General features: G+C 35.2%; 1 protein-coding gene across 2 annotated transcripts; it reads left to right on the top strand.

The window, feature by feature from the left end:
- Positions 1-537: 537 nt before the first annotated feature.
- LOC111716498 (uncharacterized) lies at positions 538-2,411 on the top strand. Of its 2 annotated transcripts, XR_002768511.1 has the most exons (3): positions 538-1,355; positions 1,659-2,144; positions 2,223-2,411. XR_002768511.1 is itself a non-coding variant. In XM_023491970.1 (2 exons), exons 1-2 carry the CDS (start codon positions 1,126-1,128, stop codon positions 1,882-1,884), a joined length of 456 nt encoding a protein of 151 aa, XP_023347738.1. In that variant the 5' UTR covers positions 538-1,125; the 3' UTR covers positions 1,885-2,411. The 2 variants fall into 2 exon arrangements, 1 of the variants encoding a protein (XP_023347738.1); XM_023491970.1 differs by having other exon boundaries at positions 1,659-2,411.
- The last annotated feature ends 12,322 nt before the right edge of the window (positions 2,412-14,733 follow it).

The raw sequence follows: 14,733 nt of genomic DNA, 5'->3' as shown, positions 1-14,733 counted from the left end.
AAAGCTTTTTAAATGTTTTTGATTCATTTAATAAAATTTTTATAAAAAAAAACTTGCCAGGTCGAGAGCTGATATTCTTCTGACTATATTTGAAAAAAATGATAATCTTGATCCATGATGAATAGTTATAAACTTGCCTGGCTCTGTCTAAGACCATCTGTAATATTTGAGTTAAGATACATTAAAAAGTAATATATCTTAATTATGTTTGTTTAACAATTCTTTAGAAACTAAAAACACTTGTTATCTACAAACAATTCCATGTGAGTGGATTTAGATAAAAATAATTTAACATAAAGTACAAAAGTTTTCATTTGAACTAATTTTTTCTTGATTTCATCAACGGAAAAGTTTAAATTATAACAATTTTACAACTTATTAAGGTTGATAATAAGTGCACTTGGTTAAATAGCAGCTTTTAATCTGCAATAGGTCAAATACTAAGTTTTGTAGATTTGTTGCATAATTTCGTACACTTTTACAAAGGATGAGGCTGCAGAGACGACTGCACAGAATTATAGTTTATTGTTGGTTATTTTGTAAGGTTGCTTCTATTTCAACAAAATAATTGATTTATAAATATTAATTGTAGTTGATTATTGTGGAAGGTGCTACCGCCTTTATTGCAACAAAATAATCGATTTTTTATATATTCATTGTTATCATATTCATGCTAAAACCCACAGAATCAGTTATTTCTCATTTTATCACAACTTTTGTGGTTTGGTGATAGAAAAATGAGTCCTCGAAAAATATTGCAACGTAATGTGTGTGGGTACACAACGGACTGAAGAAGTAATTTAACAGCACACAACCTGAGTAAGCATTTGGGGCCAGAGAGTTATCACTATGTTTGCATCGCCTGTGACCTGAGATGCCCTTCTCTTCAGGATATAAATCGACATCAGCTGGCAGCCCATCCAGGTAAGAAATTACCAAAAGGTTGAAGTCTAATCATAGCACTGAATGACTTTTACTTAATTTGAGTCTATAAGTTGACTTCCTTTTTCAGAGTTTTCCGTTTATCACTGTATCCTTGGTGAAGGAAGATAAAGGCATGACATTTTTTCTATTTCCCATTTTTTAGCACCAGACGCCATTGAAGCCGGGAGGTTTACAGAGACCATGGAAGTGGCTGACATGGTTGTGTCTTTTACAGTGGAGATATGGTTTTGGTGTCTCCCATCCAACCGCTTCACGGACACTCCAGATCTTCTCTACTTGCAGAAGAAGGCGTCCCTGACCCTTCTGAATGAGTTCAGGTCCAGGGGCTTGTCTCTTCAGGAGGCCATCATTCAGGAGATCATCCGCAAGAGATTTCCTAGCATGGACCAGGAGCTTTCAAGCTTTGCTAGGTAGGGTCTATCATTGGAAAGAAAAAACTTTCCACTGGGGAAAAAACTACATTTAAAAAATTGGGATTATTACAGTCATGCAACTAATTGAGTTCTGATAATAGTTGAAAAGGTCTTGTAAAACGTATTATGGCGTTATTTTCAAAAAAGTTTGTCAAAAGTTGTTGATATTTTTGTGCTCTAAAAAAACGGAAACAATTCACCCATTTACTGTTTACCATAGGAGTTTGTCACCTGGATCATTGAATCTATTTGAGGAATACATGAAATGAAGCGTTATTTTTTACCAAACCCTTTTAACAGGAAAATGGTCCAGGGCATTCTGGAGGTTCTGAAAGGTGGGATGGGTCTGATGCTGAAGCAGGTCCATATGTTCGAAGAGTATGGTGGCGGAAGCAGGAAAGGGTTTGGCATTTATGCCTCTAGGGACTTAAAAGCTGAAGAAGTTTTCAGAACAATGTATGGGGCCTTAGTTCCCATCCCGGCCGGCAAACAGGTGATTTCATTAATAAAAATAAAAAATGATTAATAAAAAAAGGAAAATGTTCTAAAACTGCTTTTTTCATTCATGTTTGAATCATACAACATTTATCTAATGCTGATTTCATACAATGTTTGTTTCAGACGGATCCATCCCAGAATTTTAGCTCCATCTTGGCAAGGAGGGGCAGGGGGACCTCTGTCATGTCCTGCAACTTGGCTGGGCCGCTGCAGTTTGTCAACCACAGCTGTCAACATTGGAACTCCCAGTATGTGACTGGACCAGGACGGAAGTCGAGTCATCTAAAGGTGTGGATATGCATAGAATGAAAACATATAACTTAGATATTTTTTTATGTGAAAAGATTCTGAAAGATCCTTTTTCAGGTAGCAGTGGACATCAAGCAGGGGGAGGAAATATTAGTCCACTACTACTATTGGCTGGGTGACCGGGAGAGCAACAGTTGGGAGGCTGGATGTTATTGCTGCCAATAGACCTAGAGATGTTCGTGTCAAATATAAAGTTTGTAAAGATGTTCATAATTTCGAAGTGAACTGAGATTTTAATTTGTAATGACTAAAAGTTTTAGTCCTGCTCTAGCTAGATNTTTACACTCTTCCTTTCTTCTTTGGGTACAAGTTATAGGAGCAGAACTAGGTTCAGATTTCCCTCCTACTCCGGGTACTAGTTTAAGGAGCAGAACTATAGGTTCAGATTAGTGTTTAACTCGGAATACTATATACAGGAGCAAACTGGGTTTAGGTTTTCTATTCTACTCCTGTATCTAGTACCCGGAGTAAAAAAGAACCCTAAACCTAGTTCTGCTCATGTAACTAGTACTCGGAGTAAGAAACCTCCTCCCAGTTCTGCTCCTGTATCCCAGACTCGCTCCTTACTTCAGGACTCAATCCTTACTTCAGGACTCATCCTTACTCCATGGACTGAATCTTTGCTCCATGGACTCATCCTTACTAAAGGACTGAATCCTGAATCCTTAGTTCAAGACTCTATCCTTACTCCAGGATCATGAAATAAGGATTGAGTCTCGGAGTAAGGATTAAGTCCTGCAGTAAGGATTCTGTCCTAGAGTAAGGAATTTGTATTGTAGTAAAGATTCAGTGCTGGAGTAAAAGTTGAGTCCTGTAGTTAGATTAAGTCCTGAAGTAAGAGTTGAGTCCTGGAGAAAGGATTGCAATTTGGAGTAAGGATTAAGTCCTTAAATGAGAAAGAGTCCTGAAGCAAAGATTGAGTCCTTAAGTAAGGATCTGTTATAGTTTCTCAAACCACAACATATCCTAGTTTCTTCAATTGAGTTAGGATTGAGTTTTGGGGAAAGGATTGAGTACTGGAGTAAGGATTGAGTTCATTGAGCAATAATTAAGTCATGGAGAAAGGATCAATTCCTGGAGTAAGGATAGAGTGTTGAACTAAGGATGAGTCCTGGAGTAAAGATTGAATCCTTACTTCGGGACTCAATCTTTACTCCTGGACTTATCCTTAGTTCAAGACTCTAATCTTACTCCAGGACTTGAACATGAAGTAAGGATTAAGTCCTGGAGTAAGGACTAAGTCCTGCAGTAAGGATCCTGTCCTAGAGTAAGGAATTTGTTTTGTAGTAAAGATTCAGTGCTGGAGTAAAAGTTGGGTCCTGGAGTAATTTTAAGTCCTGGAGTTAGGATTAAGTCTTGAAGTAAGCATTGAGTCCTGGAGTAAGGATTGCATTTTGGAGTAAGGATTATGTCCTTAAATAAGAAAGAGTCCTTAAGCAAGGATTGAGTCCTTAAGTAAGGATTTGTTATAGTCTCAAACCCCAACCTATCCTAGTTTTTAATCCTAGTTTTTTCAAAACCAAATCATCCTAGCTTCTTCATATCCTTTGTCTTTTCTCCATGATTTATCCTTTATTAAGGACTCCTCCTTGCTTACAGATTCTTCCTAATACCAGAACTTACCCTTGCTCACGGACTCAGTCCTTACTCCAGGATTCATCCTTACTTGGACTAAATTCTTCCTTCAGGATTGAATTTAGTGATGGAGAAAGAATAAAGTAATGGAGTAAGGATTGAGTCAGTTGAGTTAGGTGTGAGTTTTGGGGAAAGAATTGAGTTCATTGAGCAATCCTTACTCCAGGACTTGACCCTTACTCCAGAAATTAATCCTTACTTCAGGACTCAATCCTTACTCCATGGACTCATCCTTACTCAACGCCTCAATCCTTACTAAAGGACTGAATCCTTCCTCCAGGACTAAGTCTTTACTCCAGGACTCTATCATTAGTTCAAGACTCTATTCTTACTCCAGGACTTGATCATGAAGGAAGGATTGAGTCTTGGAGTAAGGATTAAGTCCTGCAGTAAGGATTCTGTCCTAGAATAAGGAATTTGTATTGTAGTAAAGATTCAGTGCTGGAGTAAATCTTGGAACAGGGGCTTAGACCTTAAAGATGACTAAGAAGAAATGTGGCATAGAACTAAAAATTGACTTAGAAATGTTGCTTAGACAAATATTATGTGAATTAGAAATGTGTCTTAGATAAATATCATGACTTGGAACTGACTTTGGCCTAGACCATAAAGATGATTAGGACATGTGGCTTAGACAAATATCATGACTTAAAAATGAGTTCTAGATAAAAATCATGATTTGGAACTGTGGCTTAGACCTTGATGATAACTAAGACATGTGTCTTAAATATGTGTAAGCTGGAGTAAGGTTTGAGTTCATTGAGCAATAATTAAGTCCTGGAGAAAGGATCAAGTCGATCATTACTCCAGGACTTATCCTTAGTTCACAACTCTATTCTTACTCCAGGACTTGATCATGAAGTAAGGATTGAGTCCAGGAGTAAGGATTATGTCCTGTAGTAAGGATTCTGTCCTAGAGTAAGAAATTCGTATTGTATTAAAGATTCATTGCTAGAGTAAAAGTTTAGTCCTGGAGTAATTTTAAGTCCTGGAGTTAGGACTTGCAATATCTTAAAAGTATAAGAGAATTGTGTAAAGAGTTGTTGCACAATTTTCTGCATTGTTACCCTAAAGGATGAGGTTTCACAGAGGACTGCACAGAATTGTAGTGTGGACAGTTCTTAAGAGAGATGATTTCCTGCAATTAAATTTTTTTCTCTCGGAAAATAATTAAGGTCAGAAAAAGACTATTTCTAAGCCAGAAGACTAAATTTTCCCTTTCATTTAAAGAGTTTATGGTCGTCTTTACAATCTCATTCTTTGTGGGTCCAGGAAACTAGCCTGGCAAGATACATCTGGATTATTTAAACCCCTAAAATGGTTAACATATTAGAATCATGTCAGGTGTAGTAAGGATTATGAATTAGTAAAAATTTGGAATTAAAACAGAAGTATTACAGAGCTTCCAATATAGCTTTAAAAAGATCTTATGCCTTGGTCTCAATATAGCTATAAAAAGATCTTGTGCCTTGGTCTCAATATAGCTTTAAATATATCTTATGCCATGGTTTTTTTTCCATTCATATTAAGATTTTAATTTCCCTTGTAGTACAGCCTTTGAAAAGTGAATTAGAAACCAGAGTCATTTTATCTAAAAAGGGTGCGGGGGGCAGGATGGCATCTTCTTCCTCTCTTGCCATGTAATTAGGAAATACTTTTGTTGTTAAATTCATCTGAAAAGCACAGTGAAAAGCAATGCTTCCAAATTCTTAGCTCTTTCAGTCATTATTTAACTGGAAAGTTAATATTTTCTTAAAAAGAGTGAGTAAGGCATCCAATTTGATTTGCCTTTTGCTTTTGATGCTTCCAATGCTTCAAAATGTTGTTTTTGATGCTTTCAAATTACACTTTAAATGCTTTTCTGCACGGTCAAAGCATCCAAAGTGTTGAAATTGAAAGAATATAATTTGATACCAGTCCCGGGGTTCAAAAATCGATTCACTGACGTAGGATCAAACGACCCAGGGTCAAATGCCATAAGGTCAAACGACAAATGGCCAAAAAGCAACAAAGGTTTGGAGAACGACAAACAAAGTATGACAAACGGGCAAATTTCATTTTGACTATATGGTGTTATTTTGAACTATCTTTATGTTCATTAGAACTAGAACCACAGCGCTTGGCCCCTAGCCTGTCCTAGCTGCAGCGCATGGCCAAAGTACTGTCTTAACCTAACCCAAAAAAATGTAGGGGCATCATTTAAATATATAATATAAAATAATTTTCCCGCCAAAATTTCCCCCCCCCAATAAAATAATTTGATTTTAAAATAATGCTTATTCTGATCTTTAATAATTTAGTAAGTTTTCTTTGAGAAGATTTTCGCTCCGTCTTATATTTTTTTTAAAATCATGAGAGGTTGCGTGATTTTTTTCTTTTTTGAAATGGTCCTCATTTAGCCAGTCTCCCGATATTTTTTAAAAAATCATGAGAGGTTGTGTGATTTTTTTCTTTTTTGAACTGGTCCTCATTTAGCCAGTCTCCCGTCCACAATTGTCTTTTCTCTGGTCCGAAAAAGACCAAATTGGTCCACAAAAAGCCAGGTCTCATTTGATCGTGAAAAAACTAACGCAAAAAATAACGTGTCCCACTTTGATCGCGTAAATACGAAATGATGGTTACATAAAAAGATTTTTTATTTTTGTTCTCTTCTTTGTGTATTTGAGTTGCTGCATATTTTTCTTTTTTGAAATGGTCCTCATTTAGCCAGTCTCCCCTCCACAATTGTCTTTTCTCTGGTCCGAAAAAGACCAAATAGGTCCACAAAAAGCCAGGTCTCATTTGATTGTGAAAAAAATAACGCAAAAAATAACGTGTCCCACTTTGATTGTGTAAATACGTGGTTACATAAAAAGATTTTTTATTTTTGTTCTCTTCTTTGTGTATTTGAGTTGCTATGTTTATATTATTTTTTTTTTTTTGCTTATATCTGTTATATTATAGGACAAGCTCCTGATGATGCCTAAGTTTTTGGCAAAATATATTGAGAAGAAAATGTAATAATTCTAGTGCTATAGAGTAGGGTTGGGATTTGTTTAAAAACTATCTAAAGTAAAATATCTTGAAGTCATGATAAACAAATTCACCATTTCAATCAGCATTTATCTTTATGGGATTTTGAATAAGAGGCAATGATTTTTTGTAGCAAATATTAGAAACACAGAAGGAGCATTTAATAAACATATTACGAAATCTGTTTATCATGACTGTAAGAAAACTCATTGATGTTTTGGAAGCTCTTAATAGGGCTGGGCGCGTTAACGGTGGAACGATCGTTCTTTGCCGAGAACGAACGGAACGATCAAGAACGATCCCATCGTTCCAAAAAAAAACGAACGCTTGGAACGCGTTCTTAAAAATATTGGAACGATTNGGACTCATCCTTATTCAAAGACTCAATCCTTACTCCAGAATTCAATCTTTACTCCAGGACTTATCCTTAGTTCAAAACTCTATTCTTACTCCAGGACTTGATCATGAAGTAAGGATTGAGTCCAGGAGTAAGGATTAAGTCCTGCAGTCAGGATTCTGTCCAAGAGTAAGGAATTTGTATTGTAGTAAAGATTCAGTGCTGGAGTAAATGTTGAGACCTGGAGTTAGGATTCAGTCCTGAAGTAAGGATTGAGTCCTGGAGAAAGGATTGCATTTTGGAGTAAGGATTAAGTCCTTAAATAAGAAAGAGTCCTTAAGCAAGGATTGAGTCCTTAAGTAAGGATACTTTTGAGTCATACTTTTGAGACCAAATTATGTCTAAGACACTATCTGCATGTAGTCACAGTTCTAATTCACAACTATGTCTAAGTTACATTCTAAGTCAGAATTAAGACAAAACCATACTTTTGAAAACAAATAATAAGGTGAAATATATTGATATGGAATATGGACATTGTGACTTAGGATTATGACGAAGAATTGTAACTTGGAATGGTGACTTAGGATTATGACAAAGAATTGTAACTTGGAATGGTGACTTAGAAATGTGTCTTAGATAAATATTATGACTTTAGACCATAAAGATGACTAATAAGAAATGTGGCATAGAACTACAAATTGACTTAGAAATGTGGCTTAGACAACAATTACAGCATAGACATGAGGCTTAGACACAAATTATGACTTAGAAATGTGCTAAGGCCAGCATTGTGACTTAGAAATGTGGCTTAGACTAAAATATGATTTAGAAATGTGGCTTAGACAAATATTATGTGAATTAGAAATGTGTCTTAGATAAATATCATGACTTGGAACTGACTTTGGCCTAGACCATAAAGATGATTAGGACATGTGGCTTAGACAAATATCATGACTTAGAAATGAGTTCTAGATAAAAATCATGATTTGGAACTGTGGCTTAGACCTTGAAAATAACTAAAACATGTGTCTTAAATATGAGTAAGCTGGAGTAAGGTTTGAGTTCATTGAGCAATAATTAAGTCCTGGAGAAAGGATCAAATCCTGGAGTAAGGGTAGAGTTTTTAACTAAGGATGAGTCCTGGACAGATTGAATCCTTACTCTGGGACTCGATCCTTACTCCAGGACTTAATCCTTACTTCAGGACTCAATCCTTACTAATGGCTTATAATCCAAAATTACTTTGTAACTTAATCCTTATTTTTATATCTCGCGTACCTTTATTTAAATCCTTCTTCCGATTTTCAAATCCTTCTTCCGATTTAAATTATCTAACAAGGTTTAGAGGGTTACATAAACAGGTTTAAAGGTTTAGTTTGACAGGTTAAGAGATTTAGCCGTTTACGGGTTTACAAGTTTATAAGTTCACATGATTGAGGCTTAGAAGTTTACATGTTTAGAGTTTTAGAAGTTTAAAGGGTTACATGTAAACAGAATTAAAGGTTTAGAGGTTTAGTTTTATAGGTTTAAAGATTTAGAGGTTTACAGGTTCAGAGGTTTACATGAGTACAGGTGTAGAGGTTCAGATGTTTAGAAACGGGTTTAGAGGTTTACTGGTTTAGACAAAATATTATTAAAAATAGTTAAAAAGAAATTTTCTCTTTCTAAAATGCAGTGTTTCGGATCCATATCATTTTGATTCGGATCCGGATCCGCGGATCCGCATCCGTGATGATGGATCCGGATCCGAGGTAACTTTTGTGAATCGGATTTTCCCTATTAAATGTTATGCAAGGTTATAATTTATAATCCTAAAGTTAAAAATGTCGTCATTAATTTACTATTATATAAATGTAAACATTAAATTATTAAAGATAATTTTGAAAAATTTTCGTCATGTAAATAAATGTAAACATTAAATTATTAAAGATAATTTTGAAAAATTTTCGTCATGTAAATAATACATTTACGAACCATTTTGATTTATTTATTCCATGGTTTTGGTTAATTTTTGGCGCTACCCGGATCCATATCAAGGTTTCCTGATACGGATCCGGATCCGGATCCGACCAAATGATACGGATCCGACCGGATCCGGATCAGAAAGACTGCTAAAATGTTTTATGTGAAGTTTACATTTGTAAATTTTAACTACTAACTAAAAAGTTATTGCCGGCTTCATAATTAAGAAATAAAGATAAAAAACTATCAGATTTAAAAAAATAGTACTTAAAAATATGTCATACAAATTATTTTTTGCAAACTTGCAGATTTAAAACTTCCTAATTTTAAGTGATAATCTAATATGTAAAATATCTACAAAATAGGCTTTTAGAAATACATTAGAGTTTCAGTTTTATTGTATTATCAGAGAGTGCTTGTTTTTCTGCTATCAACTCAAAATTAAACTGGTTTCATAATTCTGCAATGAACTTTTTATGGTAGATTACGTTACAATAACTATAAAAAGTTCAACTTATTTGTTTCAGAAGAGGGTGTCGTATTGGAGAATCAACAGAATCAGACTGAAGAGATCGAGGAGGAAGATGAGGAAGAAGATGAAGAAGAGGACGGAGAAATATCTAAAATCTTATTTGGCGTCGTCAATAGTCCAATCTACAAAAAGGAAAAGGATGGAAAGAGAGGGATTAAGACCCCACAAAAAGACGTAATAAGAAAGATTTTCTCAAAGGAGATAAGTGAGGGCATAGCCCCTAAAAAAGCACGAATCGAGAAAGTTCAAAAACAAATAGGGTGGCCTGAAGACCTTCCCTATAAGATAATGAGGACTTTTGTTATCAATGCAGGGAGATCAAAAAAAAAGAGAAAAGTAAAGCGAGCAATAAAATTTCGCCCTAAAAAGGTTCTGGATGAGGTTGAGACATATGAAGATGATGAGTGAGAATATTCTCTAGTCCTTGCTCTAGCTAGCTCCTTGAACACTAGATTTAGTTTTGTGAAAATTCTCGAGTCCTGCTCTAGCTAGCTCCGTGAACACTAGATTTAGTTTCGTGAATATTTTCTAGTCCTTGCTCTAGCTAGCTCCTTGAACACTAGATTTAGTTTCGTGAAAATTCTCGAGTCCTGCTCTAGCTAGCTCCGTGAACACTAGATTTAGTTTCGTGAATATACTCTAATCCTGCTCTAGCTAGCTCCGTGAACACTAGATTTAGTTTCGTGAATTTACTCGAGTCCTGGTCTAGCTAGATCCTTGAACACTAGATTTAGTTTTGTGAGTATCCTACTCTAGCTAGCTCCTAGAATACTGGGAGTAGTTTCGTTAATATCCTCTAGCCCTGCTCTAGCTAGCTCCTAGAACACTAGGATTAGTTTCTAGTTCTAAATTTGAACATTTTGTGATATGTTGACTGAACCGAAGTGAACTGTGATTTTAATTTGTAATGAGTAAAAGTTTTAGTCCTGCTCTAGCTAGCTCTTAGAACACTAGGATTAGTTTCTAATTCAAATTTGAAAATTTTGTGAAATTTACTAAACCAAAGTACACTGTGATTGAAATTTGTAATGACTAAAAGTTGTAGTCCTGCTCTAGCTAGATCCTAGAATACTAGGATTAGTTTGATTTGTATTCTCTAGTCCTGCTCTAGTTAGCACCAAAGTACACTGTGATTTACATTTTTAAGAAAATTTTATGTGACTTGTTTAATTTTGAAATAAATAACAAAAGTATGTTCTGATTAAATGATAAGTTTGTTGAAAAATAAGTATTTACATGGCATAATGATTGACTGATTTTTGGTAAGTAAAAAATTTGTAATTTAATTTTGGTAACTAATAATTTTGTAACTAACAATTCGGTTACACGAAAAATTTTGTAACTTAACAATTTGGTAACCTGACTTGCTGGTATTCCCACATTTTGGTAACATAACAATTTGTAGAACTGAAGCTTATTTGTTGAAAACTTGGAGAAAACAAACATTATGCAGGATTTCTAAATTGTACCCGAAGTAGAAAAAAAAACAGAACTAGTACCCGGAGTAAAAGAGAATCCTGAACCTAATTCTGCTCCAATAACTAGTACCCGGAGTAAAAAGAAAACTAAACCTAGTTCTGCTCCTCTAACTAGTTAAGGTTCAGATTTCTTTTACACTCTTCCTTTCTTCTTTGGGTACAAGTTATAGGAGCAGAACTAGGTTCAGATTTCCCTCCTACTCCGGGTACTAGTTTAAGGAGCAGAACTATAGGTTCAGATTAGTGTTTAACTCGGAATACTATATACAGGAGCAAACTGGGTTTAGGTTTTCTATTCTACTCCTGTATCTAGTACCCGGAGTAAAAAAGAACCCTAAACCTAGTTCTGCTCATGTAACTAGTACTCGGAGTAAGAAACCTCCTCCCAGTTCTGCTCCTGTATCCCAGACTCGCTCCTTACTTCAGGACTCATCCTTACTCCATGGACTGAATATTTACTCCATGGACTCATCCTTACTAAAGGACTGAATCCTGAATCCTTAGTTCAAGACTCTATCCATACTCCAGGATCATGAAATAAGGATTGAGTCTGGGAGTAAGGATTAAGTCCTGCAGTAAGGATTCTGTCCTAGAGTAAGGAATTTGTATTGTAGTAAAGATTCAGTGCTGGAGTAAAAGTTTAGTCCTGTAATTAGATTAAGTCCTGAAGTAAGGATTGAGTCCTGGAGAAAGGATTGCAATTTAGAGTAAGGATTAAGTCCTTAAATGAGAAAGAGTCCTGAAGCAAAGATTGAGTCCTTAAGTAAGGATTTGTTATAGTTTCTCAAACCACAACATATCCTAGTTTCTTCAATTGAGTTAGGATTGAGTTTTGGGGAAAGGATTGAGTACTGGAGTAAGGATTGAGTTCATTGAGCAATAATTAAGTCATGGAGAAAGGATCAATTCCTGGAGTAAGGATAGAGTGTTGAACTAAGGATGAGTCCTGGAGTAAAGATTGAATCCTTACTTCGGGACTCAATCTTTACTCCTGGACTTATCCTTAGTTCAAGACTCTAATCTTACTCCAGGACTTGAACATGAAGTAAGGATTAAGTCCTGGAGTAAGGACTAAGTCCTGCAGTAAGGATCCTGTCCTAGAGTAAGGAATTTGTTTTGNCTTAGACACAAATTACGACTTAGAAATGTGGCTTAGACTAAAATATGATTTAGAAATGTGGCTTAGATAAATATTATCACTTGGAACAGGGGCTTAGACCTTAAAGATGACTAAGAAGAAATGTGGCATAGAACTAAAAATTGACTTAGAAATGTTGCTTAGACAAATATTATGTGAATTAGAAATGTGTCTTAGATAAATATCATGACTTGGAACTGACTTTGGCCTAGACCATAAAGATGATTAGGACATGTGGCTTAGACAAATATCATGACTTAGAAATGAGTCTTAGATAAAAATTATGATTTGAAACTGTGGCTTAGACCGTGAAGATAACTAAGACATTTGGCTTACATATGTCTTAATTATGTTTAAGCCCGTTTTTGGGGACAAAATTATGTCTAAGACACTTTTTAAGTCTGAAATAATCAGTGACAATAATTTCTAAGTTGCATTTTTCTTGTTCAATTTTGTTTAAGAGTATGAATTTGATTTGATTGTGAGTTTAAATATTTTAAAACATCATGTAACTTCGGACACTAACATATCTCAGTTCTTCTTTTAAGCTTAATAATGTTCAAGATCTTCTTCCTCTCTTGCCAAAACTTGCCCTTTCTAAAAGGTTTTCTTTAAAGCATCAAAAATGATTCTTGACCAGAAAAATTAAAAATTTCATTCATCTTGTTTTACAACTGAGGGCAAAATTTCATTTAAACTATTTTTGGTTATTTTGAACTATTTTTCTGTTCATTAGAACTAGTAGCGCAGCGCTTGGCCCCCTAGCCTGTCCTAGCCGCAGCGCTTGGCCAAAATACTGTCTTAACCTAACCTAAAAAATGTTTTTTTTCTCTGCAAATAATTAAGGTCAGAAAAAGACTACTTGTAAGGCAGAAGACTTAATTTTCCCTTTCATTTAAGGAGTTTCTGGTCGTCTTTACAATCTCATTCTTTCTGGGTAACCCTGTATAAACTATCCTGGCAAGATACATCTGGATTATTTAAACCCCAAAAATTATTACAGAGCTTCCAATATGGCTTTAAAAAGATCTTATGCCTTGGTCTCAATATAGCTTCGAAAAGATCTTATGCCTTGGTCTCACTTTGGCTCATTAATTAATCGCTGTGAAAATAGTAAAATAAACGCCGTATTTTGTTTTGGTCCCACTTTGATCGTGTAAACCTTAACGAATAAACACCAAAATGAACGAGTGGCCATTTTGGTCCCCATGTCCCTGTTTGATCTTTAAATTATATACGAGGTCCCCATACGTGAAAATAGTAAAATAAACGCAAAATAAACGCCGTATATTACGAATAAACACCTAAATGACCGAGTGGCCATTTTGGTCCCCATGTCCCTGTTTGATCTTCAAATTATATCCGAGGTCCCCATATGGCACATGGACATTGGGACCGTCCACATTTCACCTGTTTTGGTCCTACTTTGAACGTGTAAAACTTAACTTTACAATAAGGAATTTTTCAAAATGAATATTGTCAAAACACATAAAACTTAAAAAAAAAAATAGAAAACCGTACCTTACTCTTTTGAAAAGTATTGAATGACTGGAGAAGGATTGACTAGTTTATGGGCGTATGCAGTGGGGGGAAGGGGGGTGTTGAAGGGGGTAGAATTCGTCGGCAAAACGGTCAAATACATGAATTTGATAGGCAGTCTAGGGTCATATTTGACAATAAACCTGGTTCTATCATTCTCTACCCTGTTGCTCACAACCTTCTTCAGTGCCTGCTCTCTTTTTATCTTCCTAACATCCATGAAGGAAGATTTAATGGATCTTCTCCTGTATCCTCTCTCAACCAGATCTTCTTCCAGTTCTTCTAGTCTTTTCTCTAATAACTCTTTACTCCAGAAGATTCTTAGTGCTCTGTACCCCAGTGAGAACAGTATATTTTTAGTTATATGGTTAGGATGACAGCTGGAAGGAGGAAGATAGTTATTTTTCTTGTTTTCCTTCTTGTACAGATCTGTACGTATATAACTTGGTCATCAATAAATATCTTCATATCTAAATAATTCACAGACCTGGTTTCATAACTATATTCTGCTGTCAGCTTGATGTTTGGAAAAATAGAGTTACTAACGTTTGAAAGTGCTAGCAATAAAGCTGACCATGGGAGAAGCTGAAATGTACTTTTTAAACATATTTCTCTATGGGATTAAAGTTTTACAACCTACAAACCAAGCCAATTTTTGCTTAAGAATTTATTTTTCTTGGATGTAAAAACATTACATTTAGTTCTCAATGTGAATTAACCAATATTTGGTCAAGTCAAAATATAAAATTACTAGATTTTTAAATCCTAAAATCCTGATATTTAAGTAAACAAGCTAAAAATCTTAAATTTAGAATATTGCTAATATTGTTAATTGAGCCATTGTTGATTTTAGTTGAAGGAGAACTCTGTTTATGAAACTGTACTGCATATGCGACATCAGCGGATGAAGATGGTACAAAATGAGGATCAGT

The sequence above is a fragment of the Eurytemora carolleeae genome, unplaced genomic scaffold (genome assembly GCF_000591075.1).
Source record: "Eurytemora carolleeae unplaced genomic scaffold, Eaff_2.0 scaffold2001, whole genome shotgun sequence".
Taxonomy (NCBI): Eukaryota; Metazoa; Arthropoda; class Copepoda; order Calanoida; family Temoridae; genus Eurytemora; species Eurytemora carolleeae.
This window is presented reverse-complemented; position numbering and strand designations above follow the sequence as displayed.

Bases quoted from the DNA above. Each gene is read 5' to 3' on its own strand.
- LOC111716498 (XM_023491970.1), top strand. From the start codon at position 1,126: ATGGAAGTGGCTGACATGGTTGTGTCTTTTACAGTGGAGATATGGTTT. The intron at 1,356-1,658 runs GTAGGGTCTATC...CCCTTTTAACAG, and splicing joins GAGCTTTCAAGCTTTGCTAG to GAAAATGGTCCAGGGCATTC.